General features: G+C 29.6%; 1 protein-coding gene across 6 annotated transcripts in view; it reads right to left on the bottom strand.

Annotated features, from left to right (window-relative positions):
- The window catches only part of LOC109599945 (cyclin-dependent kinase 14), a 121,084-nt gene that overhangs the window by 80,980 nt on the left and 13,015 nt on the right, over window positions 1-27,089 (bottom strand). For 3 of the 6 annotated variants that reach the window (XM_049963200.1, XM_020016002.2, XM_049963196.1), the window contains exon 2: window positions 17,358-17,387. The exons of 2 other annotated variants lie outside the window; for them this stretch is intronic. In XM_049963200.1, the coding sequence (XP_049819157.1) occupies window positions 17,358-17,387 (30 nt within the window). Of the gene's footprint in view, window positions 1-11,191; window positions 11,565-17,357; window positions 17,388-27,089 lie in introns of those variants that run through there. One more of the 6 variants, XM_049963201.1, reaches the window with a different exon arrangement.

Genomic DNA, 27,089 nt, shown 5'->3' on the forward strand with positions numbered 1-27,089 from the left:
ACAACAGTCAGTTGGCAAGGTTATGGCATCAGTACTCTGGGATGCGCAAGGTATAATATTCATTGGTTACCTCCAAAAGGGCCAGACCATCGTCAGCGATTTTTATATAGCGTTATTGGATTGTTTAAAGGATGAAATCGTTAAAAAACGGCCCCATTTGAAGAAGAAAAAAGTGCTCTTTCATCAAGATAAAGCACCGTGTCACAAATCAATGAAAACAATGGCAAAATTGAATGAATTGGGCTTCGAATTGCTTCCGCATCCACCGTATTCGCCAGATCTGGCCCCCAGCGACTTTTTCCTGTTCTCAGACCTCAAATTTAGAAGAAATCGCCGAAACTGAGGCCTATTTTAAAGCGAAAGACAAATCTTACTATAGAAACGGTATCGAAAAGTTGGAAGATCGCTATAATCGCTGTATCGTCTTCGAAGGCAACTAAGTTGAATAATAAAATCTAATTTTGCAAAAAAAATGTGTTTTACTATGATAGACCGGGGACTTTTCAATTGGCCTGTTATGTAATTTTAAAATTTTATTTAAGTTTCGTCAGAATTTAAGAACAAAATATAATATAGACTGAATAAGTTTTAAAATTTAAGTCAAGAAAACATGTGAGATACTATATAAAATCATTTTTTATGTCAATACGAGTTATTCAAAAAGTATATTATACATATTCTTAAAATTGTTGAAATAATATCTGAAACTCATTTCCATGGTAACACAAATCCAAACTTGAAAGTGGAACCTTACGAAAATCGGCGACATCCGATCCTCTAAAATAAAAAAGGGACAACCATTATGCGCGCAACCTTCCATTATCCCGTTGAAAGTAATGGGCCTGGTACAAAGCGGCAGTAACACTAGACAGTAAAACGCACGTACGTATTTTTTGTTTACAGGCATGTAAAAGACATTCCCGGGGATTTGTGTAAGTGAAACGAGGCCACCGGGTACGCTGCACGCCCTTCCCGCGGGCCATTGTGCTCGGCGACGGGCGGAAGCGATAAACGATAATAAAATACGGGGGGGAAAGGAGCCCGAAGACGTTCCCGCGAACCGACAATCGCGGACGTTTCAATGGGGGACTTTTTAATATTGTTCGGTCGGTCGAATAAAACTTTTTTTCGGTGAGGATCATTTCGCATACGTACCGTTCGCATGTTACAAGCGACAAGTGCAACGCTTCATTATAATCGCAATCAACAATTCAATTAACCTCTGCATGGCCGGATACGCAGCGAACTAACTAATGAAACGCGGCCGGCGCGCCGCGGCGTCGTGGAACTCGTTAAAAAAGCACATTCCCCGGCTGCACGGCCCTCCGGTTATTGCCTCACTTTTGGACGTTGGTGAATAACGAAGCTCGGGCGTCCCGGACGTTATTTCGTCTAAGGAACTTGCCCGGAAATAGGTTATATGTAATAAAGGGTAAAAACGACAAAAAATAGTTCTATTAAAAAAAATATTGGGTGTTTTTTTCAAGAGAAAATAAACAAAGGTGTTTATAATTTAATAAATACAACAAATATTTGATATTTGTCAAACCTTAAAGAAAATATTTATCTCTAGATTACGAAAACATTTCATAATATAAAATAACATTATTCTTTCTAATCCAGAAGAGAATATACACCAAATATTTGGATATAATGAAACATAAAAATATACCTTGTTATTTACATTTAATTTGTATTAAATATTATGATTTTTTCTGTTTTATCTTACCTACTTTTAAACATTCTAAAATTTTAAATTTTATTATTAAGAACAATTTTTATATATTGACAATTTATTCATATTCAGCATATTAGACATATATTTTATTAATTTATAATATTATACGTTATTTTTAATAATTATTAAGATACAATATTAATCTTTTCATAAATTAAAAAAAATCATTCATATCATTAATAATATAAAAAAGACATTAAAAATAGTAATAATAAATTCATATTAAAAATCTTTTTGTAATTATTGTTAATGTATTAAAAAATAAAATTCACAACAAATTTAATAACCATATTAAATATATCAATAAAATTCTTAAAAATTGTATTCAATCATGGAAACATTTCTTAAAATTCATATTTTTAATATATCTTTTAGAAAGCATAAAAAATTTAATAATCATATTAGAAATTTCATTAAAATTCATCAAAATCATATTAATAATATACAAAAACATGACAGCAAATATATTAAATTCTTTAAAATGCACGAAAATTATAATAATTATGTTTTAAAATTCATAAAAAATTAATAACCATATTACAAAATTCTTTAAATTTACAAGTTGTTTAAAATTCATAATCCATCAATAAAATCTTTTAAAAAAATTAATAAACAAATTAGAAATTACATTTAAATTAATAAAAATCATATTAATAATATAAAAAAATATGAAAATGACAATATTATATTAAAAATATTTATAAAAATTCATAAAAAATGAAATAACCACGTTAAATATTTTATTAAAATTCTTAAAAATTATAAATTATAAAAAAAATTCATAATCATATTCAAAGCCTTTTAAAAACGTAAATAAATTAAAAATCATGTTAAAAATTACATTAAAAAATTCATAAAAATCATTTTAATAATATATAAAACATGAATTTATTTAAAAAATTATAATAATCATATAAAATCATTAAAATTTACGAAAATTACAATAATTATATTAAAAATATTTTTAAAAATACATAAAAAATTTAATAATCATTTTAGGTACCTTATTAAAATTCTTTAAAATTACAAATTAATTATAGAAAAATTCAAAATCTTTTATATAACAGAAAAATTGTTTAAAATTAATAATCATATAAAAGTCTTTTAAAAAGCGTAAAAAAATTAAGAAAGAAATTACATTGAAAAAATTCATAAAATCATATTAATAATATAAAAAAAACGTGAAAGTTCTTAAAAAATTATGAAAATTACAATTATATTAAAAATATTTTTAAAAATTCATAAAAAAGTTAATAACTATATTAGAAAATAACATTCATAAAAATCATATATAATTAATTATAATATAAGAAAACATAAAAATTCCTAAAAAATGCAGTGATCATATAATTTTTTTTAATTCATGAAAATTATAATAATAATATTAAAAATATTATATTATTTATATTGAAGTGTTAAAAAAGTTTATATTCTATAATTTTGCAATTTATAAACAAAATAAAATTTTAAACTCACATTATAATATGTTTGTCATTTTGAGTAATATTAAAATAACTCCATAGTTTAAAACATTTTTCTCTATCTTACAAATTCATAAATAACTGTCAGATGTTTTATTTATTTAAAACCTACTTAAATTTAAAAAAATCAGTTTTATATAAGAATATAATATCATTATTTAATATAAATGTATAATTAATAAGTGTAATAAATAATTAAAAACCTAACATATATGCAAAGGAAAAAAATTATGAATTGCGGAAATCTGTTTAGTTACAAAATACAAATAGGATATACATTAAAAATCAAATTAATTGCAGAAAGAATAATTGTATGTGTATACTAATTAGTTAGTAAAAACTTACTGGCCTTGATAACTTACCTAAAACAAAAAAAAATCAATTAACAATCTACCAAAAGAGTACACATATTCCACTAACAAGTTTTATTTATCTTATCAAACATCAATTCCAATCACCGATTTCGATTCATATCATCACGATAAAAAAGATCCTAAACAACTCATGCAAATTTTCATTCAAACACCTAATAATAAACAGCAAAACAAAGCGATTCAAAATAACTAGGCCAAGCCATAACAACATAGTTTCGCACGTCCTCCAATTTGATATATGAAAAAATCAATGAGACTATCGCATCGTCCCAAAACGCGTGTTTGTTTTTATCTGCGTTCGGATAACGAAAACGCCGCCGTCTCCCTTCTCAGCACAATCTTCGTCGCTGACTCACGCCGACCGTTTCCCATGCAAATGAAAGACGATACTTGTGCTATGTCGTCAAAACAACCTATGTAAATGTAGTGTTTATGTATTTATTTGTACGACAATTGGAATAAAGGAACGACGATAACTACATACCTATTTATCATCTGCGATTAAGATAAAAACGCTTCGGTTTGCGTCACACGAATTCGCCTTCGAATTGTGGAAAGCCATCAAACTGCCATAACATTAACAATCCACTTATCGTCGTTTATTGTGCCGGCCCGAACATGTCACCCCGGTCAATCATTCCGGACGGCTCGTACGCAATGAAATCGAATCGCCGGACCTCGATGTCGATTGCGTCCATTGAATATAAATGCGAGCTCATTAGGCCGGACAATTGTCCAATCGGATGGGTCGCAAAAATTTTAATTCGCTTGTGGTAAATTTGCAACAGAATATAAATTAATAAATGTGCATAATTCCACTTATATAATGAATTGCATTCTTTGCATTAAAACGTCACGAATAATTGTTGTATGACGAACAACAAGCAATAAATTATGTTGCGTCGACCGACGATAATAGAATAACAGATAGTTTTACTAACATTTTTAAACTGTCATTTTTTATCATGAAGCGAGGAATGTGCGCGGGCATTGTTTTGAAAACAATGTGTGCCGGTGTAGAAAAATATGATATTATCACTCATTGTTTTGGCCATGGATTTACATACACTGTTTCCAATTTGGAACGACTGCAATTAAAGTTAGTTAGTCGATCAGATTTGTGACTCATTGGATAATGTACAAACAAAAAATTACGCAAGAAAGAAACAATTTAAGATTAATGCCATATACGACACTAGTCTTTGAAATGAAACACTACACTCAAAGGTCAATTAAAAAATATATCTAGATCAAACCGCTGAAATGCTAAATTTAACATTTCTACGTATTCCGTATCAATACTGGGAATTATAATAGTTTGTGTCACCTTTATTTTAGATTTACTTTTGATTATTTCATTTTTCTTGGAATTCTAAATTATGTAAAGTATAAAAAATCATCTTCAAATGTCGAAAGCATTTAATAAGATGTGTGCAAAAGCTTCTTAACAAAAACCTGTTTCGTTTGATGTTTACATTGGTTGAAATCATCGAAAAATAAAATTTGTATTTCATATAGTAATCAGTCAAACATGTTTATAGCATCAATAAAAAATAATAAATTATTTTATTTAATACAAATAAACGTTTAGAAAAAATAAAATTCCCAAAGAAATAAAGTAAAACAGATACATCTCAAAATGTCATTCTCATTACGTAAATTTACATAATGTAAAAATAAATACGGATTAAAATTTTATATTATACAAATATTTAAAGAAAAATAATTTATTTTTGCAAAAATAATTAAAAATTCGACAGTTTTAATGTTAAATAAATAAATAAATAAATAAACATAAATTGAATATAATTTATTTGTCGGAAATTTTATGCCCAAATTATACCATATATTATTGTTAAAGAAAATGAAAATATTTATTAAAATCTAAGAAAAGCAGTTATCAATTAATTTTGTAAATTATAAAAATTTATAATTTACCTTAGAATATTAGATTTTTTTGGAATTATAAATTATATATAAAAAATCATATTTAAATGTTAAAACATAATTGCAAATTTTAAAAATTATTAGTTTCAAAAATATTAAAAATCTTGTATTATAAAAATTACTGAAAATATATTGAAAACATAAAAATCGTTTAGAAATTGTTAAAAGCCAAAAAAGATTAGAAAAAATTTTGAAAATTATTATTATTAAAATAAGTTGTTCTTAAAAACCTAATAAGTTAAATTAAATCATAAAATACACATTTCGTGCGTATTTTCACTTTTTTTAATGTATTCTTTAAATATTAACAAATATCTTCTAAAATAACAGATACAAAAATAATGTTTGTATTTTTCTTATTGCACTTGAAAAAGTTCCTAAAATTCATGACTCTAGACCAGAAACCCTCTTTTGACAAAAATGATGAAAATCGTAAAAATCGCATAAGAAAATTAAAAAGTTGTTATACTTGTATATAAAAAGAAATTATATTATTCAAACTTTTAAATCAATAAAGATTACATCAAATGGAAAAAAAACTTCCTTCCAGTATATAAACATCGGATTTAAAGAATTAATCTTATCAACGTGAGAGAGCAAATTCTAAATTTAAACATAACATCATTTCGATCTCAAAACACAACGCAACTCTCAGATTATACATTCCACAAGATAAGGACCCAATCCGTAAACATTTTCTCACGTTCGACCGCAATCAAATGATCTCGCGAAAAAACGAAGATCGTCGGTAATCCCGGGCACCGGACCGATAATAACACAGCAAATCAGGCCGTAACAATAATTATGCTAACAGATTAAATTATATAACATTGTGGTAGGTTATAATAACTGTTCAAATATCGCATGGCTTTACAGTTAACTTTCCTTTCCAGTTCTCGTCGGATCGCGTTCCGACCGGCAATCGAATAGCATTGCAGGAAAAATATTTTACCTGTACCGCCAGCAATAATTACGCATGAACGAGCAAAGTAACAGACATATTTTCGGGGGGGCGCCATTTGAATTCTAATTTCCTGCGTCAATAGCAAATGACGAATGCTCGTTATCAAATTAATTGTGCGGCATCCTGTTTTATTATCGTTCGGTGGCTTGAATGGACGGCTTTGTGTGCGTTCGACTGGTTAGGGTTTATTTTTGTTTAATGTTGTGTTTCCTATTTTAATCAGCGAATGTTTCCATACAAGAGACGGATTGTGGACTAAGTAAACAGATTACTGAGTCAATGTCGGGTTAGTGGACGAATGGGAACGGCGATAATGTTTCCTGCATTACTCACAAAACTACCAATTTCAACTTCTACGAAAATATAAGGAATCGGAATTACTCCAATAAATTTTAAATAACAACTTACAAATAGTGAATCACAGTCGTTATGTTCTCGTTACAAGAACATTCCGAATCTATGATTCATACATATCTATACCTGAAACCCGCATTTCATATTTGGATGGTGACTTTCAAAGTGGTTGTTGTTCTAAGAAGTCTCTCGCCTATGGACCAAAAACTTTAAGATTGCAATTCCTTCATGCAATAAACGAATTCTCAAATTCAACTTTAGTTGCTGGCCATAAAATGCATCAAATTTTAATGTCGCTTTTAATGTTATATTGTCTAACTGGGAGAAAATTCCTTTCTAGCGCCAACAACAATTAACTAAATTTTATGTATATGTATGTGCAATTTTATGTTTATTCTCTCTGATGTGAGGTGAAAACGCTTTTGCAAAAACACCGTTAAATTTGTTAATAATTTAATTAAAATAACATGAAAATTTGAATTTTAATTAGGAAAATTTATATTAACATATACTTCAAACTTGTAGAAGATTGTGGATAAGAAGTTTAGAATAAATTACATCACAAATAAAGCAAAGTTGTTTGAACAAATCAAAAATGTTTGGAACAATATAGACGAGGAAAGAATTTACAATCTAATCTCGTCTATGCTAAAAAGATATCAGAATGTTATAGGCAATAAGGTATACCGGACGAAATTCTAAATATTAGGATATTTACGTTTATAGTTTTATTAAATTTATATAAGTGTGCTTTATTATTTCATACAACAAAAATCAGTCTTGTTAGTATTGATTCATATTTAAATAAAAATAAGATCGTTGTACATTTGCATGATACTGTACATATATCTTTCTGTAACGAAATAAATAAATAAATAAATATGAAAAATATAAATAATAAAATATATAAATAAATATTTAGTTAATATAATTGTTTCTAATCAAAAGAAAATACTATTAATTTTCAAATAAAAATTAACAAATCAGGAAAACATTAATTGGAATATTATTATACCGTGTGACTCGTAAAAATAAATTTACCAACTATGTGAAACGCAAAAAAAAAAAATAATCTCGTTTAATTTGCATCCATGCAATTCAATTGTATTACACGAATCGTTAACAGCACACAATAAAATTATCGGATTTCAAGGACGAATCGGTCCCATTGTTCCAATACCGTTCAGAAACGACAATTTCCCATTATGTTCCCATTAAAATATCGCTCCCGTCGAAGATTGTAAGTACGTTCGGCCAAGTCGCGATGGAAGGCTCCGCAATAACTGTTCAAACACAAGATCCTCATTAACGAAACAGTTAGATCTTGTTCCGTTTTATCCGACGGGAAAGTAGGTAAGCAAATAGCTGAGATAAAACCGAAAGGCTGCGTGTGTGCTTCTTCGTAGCTTAAACATTCCGTGGATGGCATCGGATGACCTATTACCTTTGGGCAAGCACGATTAATGTGTGCAGAATCCAAGCCGCTCTTACAATCGTACAAACAACAAATATGATGATTTCGGACACGTATTCGTTCAAATTTATTCCGTCATTGACGCTTCCGGTTGACGGAGATCGATGCCCAAGACTTTTGAATAAAACTTAATAAACATGAACCTGCGGCACGTCGTCCTTACCAATTTTTCCATCGGCTACACCTTGAGATCCGTTCTCGTTTCCAGTAGTTTTTATCGATAATTTTAGGTATTTACGGCCGGTTTTATGGTACATTTTCAATTTATCTTTTATCTGGTTGATGTAAACGATTTGCGACGCGCATATATTTTAATTAATCGACGTAGGAAAACATGAATTCGTAATTATCCGTAATGGAGAACGCAAATTAAATTTGCAGACACAATATCGGTGTTATGGATCATTATTCCCGGACGAATAATTTTAATCCTGTACTACACATACTCAGGTTTTAAATTATAATTTGATATGTTCATTAATGTTTTTAGTTTTGATTGAAAATTCAATTAATCTTATCATACACATGCACGCATGCACAAACTCAACAACTAGATTTTAATAACTTTACCTCTTTTAATGCTAAAAACATAGTTTCATATATCTATTTTTATTTAAGCTAAACTAAACTTAATTAGTTATTTTATTTATTATTTATTTTATATTACTTATTATTTAATTCTTTAAATTACTGGAAAAGAAAATTTACTCGAAGGAAAGCTGTAAATTTTTTAACATATGGTGGTGGAAAAAAGTATGGAATATTTTTAAAAGTTGGATTTTATCCTTTGAGATTTTTCATATCTGTTGTAATGGTACTAGTGTTGCCGTTCATAATGTTCCGTTTAGGTCTTTTTGTCCGATACGTATTTTTGACTTGGAAACAAGTATGGAATATATAAATATAACATGATGGCGGAAGCATTAAGGTTTGGAGGTGCTATTCTCGATCCAAAACTTGATTCAAATGAAGAGTAAAATGGATCATTTTCAATAAAGGGACATATTGGAAATCACCATTCCATTTACCGAGAAAGAGATGCCACTTTATTAGTTATTTCAATAAGACAACAATCCCAAACACATCTAAAATTATTAAAGAGTCCCCCGATCTAAATCCTATTGAGCATCTTTGGGAAGTATTAAACCGTCGCATCCGAACAAAAACCATCAAAAGCAAACAAGAACTTCTCTAAAACACACAGGAGCAGTGGCAACAAATTCCTATTGACACATTGGAGAGACTGGTAGATTACATGCTTAAAAATGCCAAGCAATAATAGAAGCCAAAGGTTACGCCACAAAATATAGAAATATATGAGTTATTGTTATTTTTTATGAGTATTAATAAAATATTCCATTACCAGATTATGCAGTAAATTGGATTTCTTCCGATTACCAACAGATTAGAAGAAAACAACTAACTTTTGTAACAAGTAAATAAATATTCCATAGTTTTTTCCATCACTGTATATTATTATTTTAAATTTTTTAGATATATAATTTAAACATTTATTAAGTTAATTTTTATTCATTTATGAAATTTAAGTTTAATATATATTATATATTTATTCCTATCACATTGTTTTATTTTATTATTTTTAACGAAGTTTACAGTAATAATTACTTCATTGTTACATATTTCTCAATATAATTTATATATTTATCATACTTCCTGGCATGACTCTTATGATACCCTCTTATGATTATTTAGTTAATATCGACAAGTTACAATGTTACATTACTTCCACAATCCAATGTTTTAATCAGCTTTGTAATTAAACTCTTGTGACGGTTTCATTTCACTTTGATTTATATACATATACAAAATATTCACATTAATATAACTAAAATCAATGTTTTACACACATGAAAAGATAAATTTTTAATAAATTTAATCTAAAATATTTAATCTAAAGTACGGAGTGAATTTTATACATATTTCAATAGAGTATTAATAAAATTGTGATTACATATTTCATTTTCCATCATATTACATTATAATGGATATTTCCAAGAATATTATTAAATATTTAATACTCGTAATTTTTTGTATATTTTCTATTTAAACGAACAGTAAAACACACTTATAAAGTAGACGTATAATACGTACTTCATTCTTATACATAAAAAGAAAGAAAAAGTATCATCGCTTATTATGTATTTGTAATAGAAATTATCTAATAATTTAGAATAAATACCAAAAACTAATTGTAAAGTACATTTTATAAATATGTTAATTAATAGTAATATGTTAACTAATTATTGAATTCCGATTTGAAACTTATATTAGTATTTTTTTACATTTTTAACCGAAACCTGTATAAAAATCCATTTATAACGTACTCTCATAATACGTACATAACTTTAAAGATTATATGGTAGAAAGCAGAAACAAAACAGAAAAATTCACGTCGTTAAAATTACAAATATTTTCGTAACAAAATTTTATAAATCGCCAAAAGTAGTTGTCTTTTTCCCAATTATCTGTTTTCAATAATGTCATACACATGTATTTTGTTATTTTGTTGCTTTACTTATCACAAAGTAATAAAAACAATAAAATATGGTTTTTAACTGTTAATCTTTAACGAAATATGAATTTTGTTATTTTATTGTTTTTTTATCATTCTAAATAAATAATTTAAACGAATCTTTGTGTTTAACTTCTGATTTCAGTGTTCATGCTTTTTATCTGTCGCTAAAGGATACCAATAATTAAAAATATATATAATTTCAATAATATTTTATTCGTGCATTTGTATTAATCAAACATGTATCGTCTTGATTTGTACATTTGCACCGATATGTTTACAAACACGCAACCGAGGACAACACCACCAACAACACCAAAACAAACCTTTCAGTCTTCCGCTCAGAACTCCGTCGAGCACCTCAGGCCGAGCCGACAACACTGCACCAAAACCAACCCGAGTACCGGTCGCCAAGTCCTCTCACCACTCGCACACTACCCCAACAACCGCGTCGGGTAGGTATATGAAAAGGAGCGGCGGCCCTCACCACCGACCGATTCGATTAAAATCCATTAGCGAAATTGACGGCGTGAACGTGCACGGCTCTCGCAGCCACAGGTAAAAACGAAAACAGAACCAAAACCCGGTGCACAGGTGTGTCGTTGCGTGCACGACGCGCACTGAACGGGGGAATGAATCAGTTCGTTTCGTACTTTTCGTTCCACCACCACCGCCGGCCGTCCGCCGTACGTACGTTCGTTCGTTCTCCGGTGCGTCGTGCTGCGACGGATGGATGGCGTGTGCGTTTCGCGGCGTTCCCCAAGCGACACTGAAACGTCCAGGCGGGCGTCCCGCGTGTCGAGCACCCCGGGACCCGTTGGTAAACAGACGAGGGGACGGGCGGCGGAGGGTGGCGTTGCGTCGAGGGGTGGCGGCGAGGGTGTCGATCGGCGTCGGGGACGTTTTTAAAAGTTTTGTTTTTTAATCGATTCCCATTAGCCGGTCGGTTAAGATTCGACCTGAACTTTAATTGAGGCCGGCTCAGCATCTATTGGTTCGATGGTTCGATCGGCGATTAATTTGTTGTGCATTAATGATTGGAAAATATGCTCGTATGAACTTAATTAATGTGACATTTCAATCTAGTTTTGTAATCTGATAAGAAAGATGAAATATGCTAAATATCAATATTAATGACAAATCCATTTTGCGTCATATGAAAGTAATTAGTTTAAAATTGTAAATCAAATTTATATATGATATAGTTATTTTATCATTTATATAGTAAATGGTTTTACAAGTTTACAATTTTAGAACAAAAAATGAATCTTAAGATCTATAAATTTAAATAATAAATAATAATAATGATTAATATTAATATTTAATACAAAGGACACAAACAACCATTAATAAGTTTATTAATTATTAATGGTTTATTAATATTCAATTTTATATTAATTATATAATTTTATAGTAATTACTATTATTAATATTTTATTTTATTATTTAGTTTTTTCAGTATTTTTTCAACGTATTTGTATAGAAAGAAAGTTATTAAAATCTTTAATTATACTCTCGATACCTGTAGAAATTGTATCCATTCAAACAGACATGAGATTTACATTTTTTAACATGTGTCGGGCCATTCATTTCTGGAAATGCATATATTAGGATAAGGGGTAGCCTATGAATGAAGCCGCGTACACCCTCTTTTTATTAAACAATATTCAAAAGAGAGCAGATTTATGCTTTAGTAAAATAAAATTAACAATTCGTTTATATACTATTTATAATATCAATATTTAATAATAAAGTTGATGCTATACTTAAAAACAAAAATATTTTCTACATTAATATAATTAATTATATAATATTTATAATAAAAATTAATACTATCCTTATGTCGACATTTTTTTAAAATTAATTAAAAATTAATAAATGAAATTCAATTAAAGGTAATTATAACATACTCAAAGTGTCTAGGAAATACCCAGAAAAATTGAATTAAATTAAAAATTATTCAACTTATATATATTATAAAATAGCACAACTAGATATAAAAGAATACATTATATAACACATTTTTAATGCAAAAAGTAATATTTTTTTACCGTTTATCGTATTTCTGGGTACCCATTAAATGGTGCAATTTAGTTTATCTTGTGTTATTGTTCCAATATTCATCAAATTTTTATAAAAATAAGTTTATTATTATGGGAAGGCACCACCTAAATGACAACCAAAAATTAAGAGCAATTGGGATGATAGAGAGTGGATCATCACAACGTAAAGCGACTCGTCAAATGGACACCTCTGTGAGTATTGTAAATAGCTTGTGGACACATTACAATGAGTAATTATACTCATCTAGGTCCAGGCCGCAGTAGGATAACTACCCTTGTACAAGACCGCTTTTTGCTTTTACAAGCTAGGAGACACCCGAAAATAATAGCTCCCGAGCTAGGACAAGAGCTTCTTGGGATCCACGATGTGATTGAGTCAGCTCAAACTGCCACAAACCGTGTCCGAGAGCAAGGTCTATTTCAGAATGGTCCTTTAAGGGTACCTCTATTTCGGGGTTGGGCACAATAACATCTTAATTGGGGTTCTGATGTTTGGAGTTGTATTCTCTTTTCTGATAAGTCAAGATTTTGCTACCACCCAGTTCTGGAAGTATACATATCTGGAAATAACCTGGAAACCAAGTACGCCCCAACATGCTACTGAGGTGGTGAACTTTGGAGGAGGTGTAGGGCGGTCGTAAACAACCGAGGAGGAGAATTAGTCTTTAATAACAAAATATACGTGGCATAATTATTATAATTAACATAATAAATATTTGGATATTTGGTGGAGTTAATAATTTAATTATTGAAGGGGTTATAACCTCATTTTATAATATATTATTTATTTAATTAGTTTTTTTATTGTAATAATTTAAATATATTTAGGTGTTCCTTAGACACTTTGACTTTCACTGTATATATATATTGTATTATAATTTTGTAATTTATAATATTTTAAATAAGATTAATAATGTTAAATTTCATTAAAGGGAAAAACATGTTTTAATATATATTTTCCGCGTGTATGAGTCATTCAACACCACATAAAAACACAAGGGTGTCGAATTAACAAAAGCCAGGCGGGGGTGGTGGCGAATTAAAAATGTTTCGAAACCGGCAATTTGTACGTGCACGAGGAAAACGTTTTAATTAAAAGTACAACTCCCCGTGACCTACATATTTAAATTATGCTTTTTCACCACATAAATCACCCCTTGCAACAAGATGCGAAGTTGCGTGACAACGCAACGAAACGTTGTGGGTGACTGCGGGGTAGATTAGAGCCGTAAAATCTTTACGAAATGGGTTTCCGAAGCGAAGAACCATACAGTAACTACCCCGTCTATAAATCCATCTCGTGTGCCGGTACATCGTTAAATAATGCAGACGCGTTGCTTTGTGTGGGCACCTGAGTTAAAGTGAGAGATTAGTGACGTTGAGGGGGGGGGGGACAAGACTTGAATCACCCCCCGGTTATTAAAGGTTATTAGAAATATTGCATGAGGACGAGGCCGACGGATTACCGAGATTCGTGGGGGCGAGATCGGGACGGAGTGGCTGCTTTACGGCCACTTAAAACGTCTCCCGACAACGTATACACAAAAATTATCGAACAACGTTGAATGGGATCAGATAATGAATGATGGCAAACAAAAAGGAGGGGTGAGGGACGATTCAATCTAAAAGTTTTCGGAACGGTTATGAAAATGGTTTCGAATGGTTTTTGGAAGCGTGGCTGGAAGAATGTTTTAATGGAACGGTTCCAACTACAACCAGAAGGCATTGTTCTGAAACCTGCTTGTTTTTGTAGCAAAAACATTGTTTCAAGTAAACAAGTACGAGAATTTCACATTATTTTTGTTTAGGTGTATTTTGACTTTGGCTCTGATACAAAAATGACAACTTGAAATAAAATACATTTGTAGAAATTCAGTTCACAAAAAATCTGTAATTTTTGTCCTTACCGATTACAATTTAAATCAATTAAGCAAAATTTTATAATGTATATTTTTAACCATCTTCCTAACAATAAAACTAGAAACGACACCCAAACATTTATTTTAAAAGAAATCGTCAATCAACTATGACATATGTAAATGATTTTTTATTTTTTAATCAAACATCAAAATTATTATTAGATTATAATTTGTTCAAGGAAAATAAAAAAAATATATATAGAATTGGAAAAAAATAAAAAAAAAGAACCAGATACTTAAAATATGATGAAAATATTCAAAAATTATAGTTAAAAATAAATGTTTTTAAGGAAAATGATATATTTTTTGTAAAAAACTAGATTGAAAATCAGAGTAATTTTGTTCTGTTCAAATAAAATTTAAATCAATTAAACAAAATTTTAAAATTTCCATTTTTATCGATCTTACTAACAATAAGACTAGAAATGATATCCCACACATTTTTAAAGAGAAATTTTTAATTAACTCTAAAATAGGTAGTTGATTTTATATTATTTAATCATCATACAAAAATTATTAGAAAATTATAAATTTTCTAAGCAAAATAAAACTAATTAAATAAGTGTAAAAAATAAAAAAATTGACTTAATAAAAAAAAATTTTTACAGAAATTGTAGTTATATATAATTGTTTTTTAAGAAAAATTATATTTTTTTTATAAAACTAGTTTAAAGTAAATCACAGTAATTTTATTTTGGTCGAATACAATTTAAACCAATTAAACAAAATTTAAAAATGTCTATTTTTAACCATTTTACTAACAATAAGATTAGAAATGACACCCACACACTTTTTTAAAGAGAAATTGTCAATTAACTCTTAAGTAGGTAGGTAGTTTTACATTTTTAATCATCATATAAAAATTATTAGTAAATTATAAACTTTTCAAGGAAAATAAAAATAATTAGAAAATTTGAATAAAATAAAAATAGAGAATTAATGAAAACATAATTTTTGTTAAAACTAATTATTTTTTAAGGAAAATGATAAAATTTTTCTCGAATACTAGTTAAAAGAAAATCAGAGTAATTTTTTTTGGTCGAATACAATGTACCGATTGAGCAAAATTTTAAAATGGCTATTTTTAAACCATCTTACTAATAACAAGACTAGATAGAAATCTAACCTACAAACATATTCAAAAAGAAATAGTTAATTATCTCTAAACTAGGTAAATAATTTTAGGTTTTTATAATTACTCAAAAATTATTTTCAGAATAATGGTTTTTCAAGCATGTCAAAAAAAAAAAAAAATGTAAAAAAATTAAAGAATAGACAAAAACAAAATTATACAAAAATAGTTATTCAAAATTGACTAAATTGTACTAATTTGATGTTATCAAAAATAAAAATAATTAAAGGAAACTAAAAGAAAATAAATAAACTTAACTTAAGAATCTTAAAAAGAAAGGTATAAATGAAAATTATAAGATATGTTTAATTAAAAAATAAAAATAATAAAATCTTAAAGATAAAATGTAATTTAAGTGAAATGAAGTAAAATCTAGAATATTAAAGAAAATTAATTTCCAAGTTATGTATTCAACTTTTATTTATCTAGCAAACAAAGAAAATAATTATAATATTAATTCATGATCCTGCAATAGCAGGAGCTGTTGCAACTCGTAATCAATATCGAAACAACGGTTACTTGGCAAGATGCGAGTTCATCGCGTATTGCCAATAAAAGCATCATAAATTACAAAACAACCAGTTATTAAACATTATATTAATTGTCTATAGAAAGCCCGTCATTACGACGCGCAGAATGAAAATTTCAATAATGGAAACATTGAAAATGTTCACTCGAGTATAATTAAAAAACAAAACCGCGACCGTTTCACTTTCTCGGGGAGGAGAAAAAAAGACAATCTTTCACGATATCTCATGTGCACCAGACGAAAAGTAAATGCATCTCGGTTTGTTTGGGTGACTCACACGGTCTCTTATTAAGGAGTCCGTGTACAAAAAAAAAATAAACAGGCGTGAAGCTTGTTTACAGACAGTGCATCTCCCATATGGTTTTCTAGTTTTATGAATGGCTATTTCGAGCTTCCACTACAAACAATCCATTGGACTAATTTTATTTGATTGAAAAAAGCCCCAAACAAAACGTTAAAGAATTTACAGCGTCTGGAAACAACTATTAATCATTCTAATCGCGTTTTAAAACTCATTAATTAGCCGCACCAAATAAATTCAGATAGGGCAATCCAATTATTCTTTGTTGACCCACTATTAGAAAAGTTTGCGGGTCAAAAAAAATTAGATCGATCATTTTCATCCAATTCAATTAATGGGTCATGAACGTGGCAGGCAGAAAGTCGTAAAGACCGGGAAAAATTTACATGAGTCATGCACATTGTGAGTGGTGAACGAAAAAATTATGCACGCCGTGAATTACGAGCGAGACGATTAATCTAGATGGTCTAGAATGATTCAGTGTGCAAAGCGAGGCAAAGGAATGGGGAATTTTAATTTATTAAGTATATCCAAATGGAATTAATTACCTTCGAGTCTGTTGGGAAATGGGAACTCACCTGGAAATAAAATTAAGAGTCAATAATAAATACGACACTATTAAATAAATCGACTACGGTTTAAATTGGTTTTGATTGATAACTTTCATCAGATTTTGTTGTTATAGTGTTTACTCATTGATTATAAAATATCTCAAAAATATATGAGATTTCAAACTACTTTAAGATTATTGGGCCTACGAAATTAGTCAATATAAAGTAAAAATCTTAGCTCCCTTCTAAAACATGGAGTATCAAAATTCAAAACGAAATATCATAGGGGGAGGAAATCAATTTAGGAACCTGTAATTTGTGTATTACCTATTGTCGGAGAGGTGGCAGCGCGAACACATGATACAGACACAGAATAAAATGATTTGAGCAATAAACTGGCTGGACATGGCATACAATGTTTAATTATAAATAATTATCACTGCACCATTGTGTTGCAAAATAAACATCAATTTTAAAATAATTATTTTATTACTTAACTGTAGATAAAGAACAGTACTTGAGCATAATGGTACTTTGAGTACTTCGTGTTTTATTTTGTTTTGTTGCGATTTTCAATTAAATTCTGACACCGTAATCGGACATGTACTTGTTTTTGTTATCGCCCGTAAATCACTTATCAATTACACACAATTTAAATTAATGGATTCGAAAGGCAGTTATGGACAATTGCGTCTGTAAGTACCAATCAGCACCGACAGCTTACACTGCCCGTAATTGAGTGCAGCTTCAAACGTTCAATCAGTGCCACATTTCTAATTTTCACACAAAGAACGGTGAAATGATTATTTGATTAGTTTATACATCAACAAAATCAGAACAGCGATAAATTAACATATTTATCTGAGCCAATGAATTTATTTTGGTACAGAGCCTGGACCAGACATTTTAATGTTATGTTAGTGTTACAGTTTGTCACCGGTTTGGGGTCAATAAATTTATCAGTAAAAAACTTTTATGTATTTCGATGTTTATGGAAAAACAAGCCTATAAAGGATGAAAGTTTTACTTTAATGACTCGTAACGGACTAAAATTATTAAATATAATTGCATATAATTATTTCATGTGCTATTATAAAGAATTATAATTTTTGTTAACAAGAAAGTAATCAAACAACTGATGAGGCAAGCTTCCTGGAAAGAATATAGAATAGAAGCGTCGTAAATTTATAGTTATTATTACATAGTCAAACGCCACGAATGTGTTTTATTGATTTTAAACGGCGGCATTTATGGTACTTCATAAATCTAAAGGACAAATCACTTACCCCGAAACTTCCCCCAAGAAAACAATTGTAACCGCGTTATCGGTTTGAATGTTTGTCGCCGTTTGCAACCCCCCGCTTATGAAGTAGTTCTACGATCAGGTAACAGACGAAATGGCGCGTAAAGATTTATGTGCGCTCTCCCTTTTTGGCACTTCAAGGGGTACGTCTCAAACTTTCGGACTCTAATGAAGTCACGGCGGAGGCTCGAGGAGCACTTGTCGCGTTTCGAGTGCCACGGTTGAAACAATGGTTGGTTTAAGAAATGTCTGGGCTGAAAATGGAAATGAGACTAATACGGCTGGAGTGGCAGCTGCTGATTTCTCGCATAATGCCCGAATTGATTTACATGCTCCGATATGGTTTGCACGAATTGCAAAACAACATTTCGACAAAAGTGTCAACACCACAAATTACACCGGAAAAGTAAAGCGTTTAATTAAATTGACGTGTCCATTGTCATTGGTAGGCAATCGATACGCGTCGACGAGGTGGGACTTTTTCCAGTTTCCTGAAACACCCCCATCAAATCCATTTAGCGCCGTAATACCCAAATCCTCGGGGCGAAAAGGGGCCCGGCATGTGTGGGGTGCCGGGGGGGACAACATGGCAACAAAGTTAAACGGGACGACCCCTTTTAATTCGCCCTGGATGCTGAAAGGAGTCGAAGATCATTTAGCACCTCTTTCCGATCCGTCTCCGCGACTCGATCTCGTTATGATTTTTAATTGACGCTGGTGAGGAAGTGCTGAGGTGTCTGGTTTGTTATTAAATCGTTCGGGGTTGGGATTATTCGCGATTGTCTGGATTTCAGACGGGTCGGTGGGAAAACTGTTCCGTGCAAGGGGCTCGGCTGAAGGGTGGACGAATTATTGGGTTGTACGAGGTGTCGTTTGCCATTTCATGAGATGCGACAAAGGAAAAAGAACAAAAAGAGTCCCCTTCAATGCATTACATATTTCTATAAAAAGGGTTGAATGTTCGAAGAAGAAAAAAATACAAATGCAACTTTACTAAACAATATTTATAAAAATTTTTACGAAATTGACATACAGAAGTGTATAGCCTCAAAGCATTACAATGTTTGATATAAAAAGTTCAAAGTTTGAAGAAAGGCGAAATTACTCGATATTAAAAAAAAGTGGTGTATTTTTCATGTGGGAATAATATTTCTTACTTATTTTATAAAATAAATTTTAAGTTGCCTTTTTTTATTTCTTTCATTAAAATTTTACTATTCAATTTCCATTTTTTATTTTTTATTATTTAGTTTCTAGAACTGAAGAAGCAATTTCAAAATTCACAAGTTTTAATAAATTTTAAATGACATTTTTCATATAATTATTAATTTAAATAAAATGTTAATTGTTTCAACTATCATATTTCTGTTAATTTATTTTTTAATTTTTAAGTCAATTTAAGAATTAATTATACATCACTAACTCAATATTATTATGTATTTGTTAATTATCTATTTAAAACTTGTTTGATTTTGAAATTAGAATGTTATCTAAAGTGTGGCATCCGCAAACAACATTGTTAATAAACATTGTTTTATTTCCTATGGTATTTCATAAGTAAACAGTACTATTGTATTTTTAAACTAATGTACGTCTTGTTTGTAGCTAAAATGCGTGACCTCTGTCTAATTATATTAATATTCCGTTGCACATACATAGATAAATGATACTAATGAGTTATGTGTATTAATAGGTTATTTACAATTTATTAAATAAATTTGATTGCGGCACTTGAATTTTTTTAATTCCTTAAATATCCCCAGATAAGAATACATCGTAAATAATCCAAAAGCCTTGTAAATCTCGCTCCCAAAAACAATATCTGATCAATGCCCAAAGGAATGCGGTGTCACGTTACAAAAGAGACATTTTACAAATTCGTTTGTGGGGAACGTTCGCCCCCTTGATTTAATCAGACGTCTTAAGAGTCGAACGCGCGGTCCATTTGAAAGATTACGTTTAGAACAAAAGGAATAAAAAATACACGACAACGATACAGGGAAGATTTACTTCCTGCACTGATGAAACGATTTATCCCCGTCCTGCGATTTGGTTTAATTAAATATTTGACGATACGGGGAATATTAAATGCGTGGATAAATTGGGATTAGGGCGCGGGAAATTATGACAAATGTTATATGAATATGTATTATAGTTTCATTTCTCTATGTTCACTTTTTGCGAAACAATTAAGCCATTAATTAACGCGCATGTGAAACGGCTAATTAGTACGATTATTCTCGTAATTATATTCAAATATCGATTTATGAATGTTAACCCAACACAAATAGTTAACAGGTCATTATTATATACCAATATTTGTTCAATATAATTTGATATGTTTTAATTCAATTATACACATTGCATACAGAAATTTTTTAAAATATTAAATAGTTTAGCTAAAATGTGAGCTGTTAATGGCATATACACTTTTCTCGACACACACACATATAAATTTGTTCAATTTTTTTATCGAATTTGGTTATAAACGTGATCTCCATGTTTTCTATAGGGTTTATAACTGGATATTAGAACGGGATGATGAAACATCGATATTTTATACTTTAATCAATCCATTACAGTTTTGGAATTATATTTAGGATCGTTGTTTTCATAAGCATCATTTCTTCCATATATCCCTGTACTTAAATCAACTTTACGTCAGAAGAATTAAAACATCCCCATAGCATAATTGAACCACCACCATGTTTCACAAACAAACAAACTTTTTCTGTAGTTTCGACTATGTAGGATGTTTAATGTGAGCAGGACTACCATTTTTTATAAATTAATTATAGACTCGTCTCTAAAAATCACTCCCCACTGTTTTGTGGTCCAATGGATGTGATCCTAAGACAAAATTGGACCCATGGTTTTAATGTGGACGCTAAGATCCACTTTGTTTTTTTTTTTCAAGTTTTTCAAACTCAGGTAAATTTTTTCGTAGTTATCTTGTATCCATTGAAAAATAAAAAACTACGCAAATTTTTAACACGTTGAAGACCGCATGGACCACCGGTGAGTCACTACGCAACAACATTACCGTCATGAGTGCTCACGGGTGGGCACACGACATGTTTTTCATGACCGTTTGTACACCGGTAGGCATGGTTTAAATACAATTTATGTACAGTAGCTACTGCAAATCTAGAGGTTATATAATGTCTACCTCAAATTATTGTACCCTAAAAAAATATTTAAAAAATAATATACATAATTAACAATAAGAAAAATTCCGGTCGTGAAAATACGATTTTGCAATACGGTCTTCAACATGTTAAAGAATAAAATTAGATTGACCAGTTGCATAGAGTAAGGTTCATAAGTAAAGCAACCAAATCGTATATTCAATACAGTTGATTTTATAATTTATTATCCTTCAAGCTAAATGCCTAGAGGTATTCATTTATCGATACAAATTAAAAAACAAATTGTAGACCACATACTTGCTGACGTTGGGATTAATGCTATGGCTTGGCCAGATCGCAGTGTTCACCTAAATGTAATAGAACATATCTGGGACATTCTTGAGAGACGTTGAAGGGACCATTCTAACTGTCCGAAAGAATTTTGAGCAAATTGAATACAGGTGAAAATACCCCATATTATATTATACCTTTTTATTTCTTAAAAACATTAAATGTATTTGATTTTTATTTTTTTTTTAGAAAAACAATATTTTTTGTAACAATTATAAATAAAAACCTATTTTTAAATAAATATACAAAGAGATTATACGTTTACTTTTCCCGTTTTCAGAAAATATTAATAATCAATTATTATAGATTTCTTGGAACAGTGTATTTCATGAATTCGCATTTCTTTAATAAAAACCAATAAAATTATCAGAATATTTAAAATTTCATCATTTTAAATTCTTGATTTATTCATACAATTAAGTTTAGAAGGAAATATTATTCAATAAATAAATAAATATAAATATAAATTTTAAAATTCTTAGACTTTGGCCTAAAATCACTTTAAGATATTGAAAAAATCTAAAATTCCATCTAATAGTCACATATACACCAAAAAAATACACATTGTCAAATTTACAAGTGCTCAAACTGCAATCGCACGCCAAATTAAACAACGCCCGACTCCCGCGACGTTTTCGTGTTCCGCTGCATCCCGCCACGAAATTCAGTGCGACACATAGAGTTCCCCAGCCTTAATTCCAGATTCGCAGTGATTTCCCGGTCGGATTCGTAACGTCTGGCCCGCGACGATGTTTTGCAATTCCACGAACCGAATTAAATCATTGCCGCTCTTCTGGCCCGCAATGACAGCGTACACGGCGCTGGAAACTTACCAAATAGCGACCGCAAAGAAAATCCAATGCGACATTTCCGACCTCCTCCCAAACTGCACCAGTCATTCCGTTCGGTTTGCATTAATTTTTGTTTCAATTTCGCATCGACGTGTTCGAATGGAACGCTTATTGAGACGGGAGCGTCGGGAGTAGTTTGTCTGGAGAATTAATTAGGAAAACTGGCCAGCCTTAGTGGAGCCGTCAATTGCTCAGCGGAGTGCAGTTTAAATAGAACGGGTATTTAAAGCTTCATGGCGATCCGAATTGCTTTGGACAACTTAAAGTGGGAAAATGCCGTTCAAACTCAACTGCGGTTAGCTTCGATATCGGTTTGATTTAATTGTTAACTGCATCAATCATAGGATATGTACGTGGATGTTGATTAGCTATTCAAACCGCAGATATAGTTGGGTGGATGAATTATTAGGCAGTAGAATTGAAATTGATTTTCCCGTCATGGTGCTTAATAGTCCGACCGCAAGATTTCGGTGTGCGATCTGAAATGAAGTTGGAAACTGCTAATTCTGGAGCCTGATACGTTGCGTGATTTCATCGAATAAACGTTGGACTCAATCAAAGTATCAATTTACAACGTCAAAAGGCAGAACAATAACACGAGAGCATTTGCTTTAGTTAATTAAATCGACCAGAAATTGTATTACTTTGAATTACAAAACGTTGCAAATTAACTTATTGTAAATGTTTTAAGAATAAAATCGTACAAAAATGAGTATGGTATGTAATGTTTTAATTATGTTTTTCTATTTTTAGATAAAGTCAACATTTTTAATATCTAATAAGATTCATAATAAATTTATTTTTTATTAACGTATAATAAACCTAACATATCAAATACTGTTTAATTTGTATTTTATTATATTATACACAATTGATTATCAAAATATCTTTTAATTAAATTTAAATGAATGCTTTATAATTAATTATTAGAATTTAATAACATGTTTTCAGGTGAGAAAAGCTGCACCCCGCACTTCGCCAAAACGGTATAACAATTACATGGGAATTTCGGGCTCATTTTGGGCTAATTTCGGCCCAAAAGTAAAAATTTTGGGCTCGAAAAATAACCGCTTTTTTTTAATTTTAAAGTGCGGGGTGTAGCTTTACCGTAAAGCTACACCCCGCACTGAGTTACAAAGGCTGGGGCTATCGAATCAAAAAAATTTTCATGTAGGAATTTCGGGCTCTTTATGGGCTCACGAATGATAAAAAGAAAAAAAATGTGGTTCAAAAAATAATGGGTGATTTTTTAAATTTTAACTTTTCTACGTACTTGCACTTTTCTCATTGACATTACAGGGTTAATTTTGTCGATTCCGAAGTGTTCTTGGTATTCAAATTTCGGACTTTTTATGGGTTAATTTCGGCCCAAAAGAAAAAATTTTGGGCTCGAAAAATAACCGTTTTTTTATTTTTAAAGTGCGGGGTGTAGCTTTACCGTAAAATTCGACTCCGCTCTGTGTTTCAAGGGCTGGGGTTATCGAATCAAAAAATTTTACATATTTATGAATTTTATAATTTAATATATTTTTGTGTATAAATTATTTTAATTATTTTTTTTTATTATTATTAATGTTATAAACCTAACGAAATCATCAAATATTTGTAAATTTTATAATTTTCTAAAATATATAAATATTATTTTTTATTATTATCAATTATGTTATAAAATTAAACTTAACGAAATCATCAAATATTTGTAAATTTTATTATTTTCTAAAATATATAAATATTATTTATAATTTTAATACGTTATTAATATGTAATTATTAATACTTGTTTTAATATTTTAAAATATTTATAATTTATATTATATTTTATTTTTTATATTATAGAAATTATATTGAATATTAAAGAATTTCATAATTTTTATGAATTTCAATGAATTTTTAATATTATTTTTTAAATAGTTATATTTCCTAACTGTCAGAAAAGTTTACAAAACTTAAAAGTTACAAATTTAATTTTCTAAATTTTTATGAATTTAATTTTTTTACATGTTATAATACATTTATAATTTATAACTATTTTATTTTTTAACATTAAAGTAAAAATAAGAAACATTTTTAAACTGTACTTATATTAATTAACTATTAAAAATAAATAATATGATTAATATTATCTTTATAAATAAAAAAAGATTTTATCAATATTATAATTTTTATAAAATTTGAGGACATTTTTCTTGGTTCTATATTATTTTTATTAATAATATTTATGTAAAATTTTAACAGTTTAAAAATTGGCGGATGCGCATTATTACAAAAGTCATTATAAATCTTAGCTATGAAAAATATTAAAAGTTATCAATCAAACTAAATTACTTCATGTACAGTTGCTTTAAATATTAAGAAAAAAACAATTATTTTTTTATGTGATAACTTTTCCATTTTTGCCTAAAGTAAATCACACAACCAGAGATTTACAGCATCCAAACACGTGCAATAAACAACCCAAGTATTGGCGCAAAACACGCTAATGGCCTGTTCCAACGGTTTTTGTTCAATCTATCCGGCGGGCTCGTAAATATATCGCCGGTCCACCCACCGAATTTATCCTCTCAAAAATTCGGATTATGATTTATTTTAAAGCAAGTTCCGCTCACGGAACTTTTTCCCCCTCGAGTTTGATGAGATGATAATTGTAAAAGTTGTGGTGTATGGCCGCAGTGGAAATCGGCACTTACGTGAAAGTGTATCGGACTCAAAATAATTCTGGAATCGAGCCAAAAGAATACTTTCGCATACTTGTCCACTGCATCACCCATTTCTTCGTATTAATAGTATGCTCCTCTGGTGGAACGACGACATTACTACGATGACTTAACCGTTAAACAACTCGGGGTATATTTGTTTTGGTCTTTTTGCACGTTTCCCCGCAGCCCATCAAAATAAAAGCCAGTCAGCGTAATTTCCATTTCGTTTCGCGACAAAGCATATGCACGGCTGATACGGCCGCAACGTAAATTACAAAGTCAAATGCAACGAAAACATAAACATGACGGAGCTCGTTAGTTTTTGAATATCGAATCGGTCATAATATCATTCCGGATTTCCATGTGATGTGCATGGTTTTTTTCTCCAGACTGCGTTGGGGTATGTTCGGAGAGGCCAGATTGAGCGCAAATGCAGATTTGATTATTAGGATCATAAAATTAGAAACAACGTGAACCATAATTTATTAGTTATATACTAGTTTCAACCGTTGGTATAATAAAGTATCTTTGACTACATTGGTTTTTATTTAATCCATATGAGTTCTCAATTTAAATAAAATAATAATTTTATTAGAATTATCTTAAAAATTCATATTAAATTTTTATTGTTTAAATTAGTTAATTTTTATCACTAATTTTATAAATTTAGTTTTTTAATATTATAATTCATAATTTTTTATAAAAATTCTATCATTATTTTCATTAATTATAAGGAATTTTAAAAGTATTTTTTACGTATTTCTATTAAGATTAAAATTTTAAAATATATTTATGTTTTATTGTACAGTGTGGCCCATTTGAATAGGACAAATTTGTATTTTTTGTCCTATTGGGATATTTTTTTTCCAATTATAAAACATGAAAATATGTACTTATAAATATGATGTCACGTTTTTGTTTTCTTGAAAAATAAGATATGTGCTATTTTTGACAGTTTACTCCATAAACTACTTAATTAAAAAATAAATTCTAACAGAAAATATGATTCTTAATTTTTCCACAGAATATGAATATGTATGTTTTTTACAAAATTTGGTATATATACATTTCAGGAGGTGATTAATACAGTATTTTCATGCATAAAAAATGATCAAGTAGGTTTTGGTCTAAAAAACGTGACATTTTGTCATTTTTAAGCTTTACAATTAAAATAAAGTTTGTCAAAATCGGACAAAAAATACAAATTTTATAAGGGTGTCCTATTGTAAAATGAGTATATAAGAAATTTATTTAATTTTTTGTCCTGTAAATTAAATTAATATTATAATTATCAGATAATTTTAATTATATTGTACTAATTAATATATAATAATTTAAGATGTCAAAATTAATTGACTAAATTTCAAAAGTAGAAAAATATTTACGATAGTTGTAATGTGA

The sequence above is a fragment of the Aethina tumida genome, chromosome 2, assembly GCF_024364675.1.
Source record: "Aethina tumida isolate Nest 87 chromosome 2, icAetTumi1.1, whole genome shotgun sequence".
NCBI lineage: Eukaryota > Metazoa > Arthropoda > Insecta > Coleoptera > Nitidulidae > Aethina > Aethina tumida.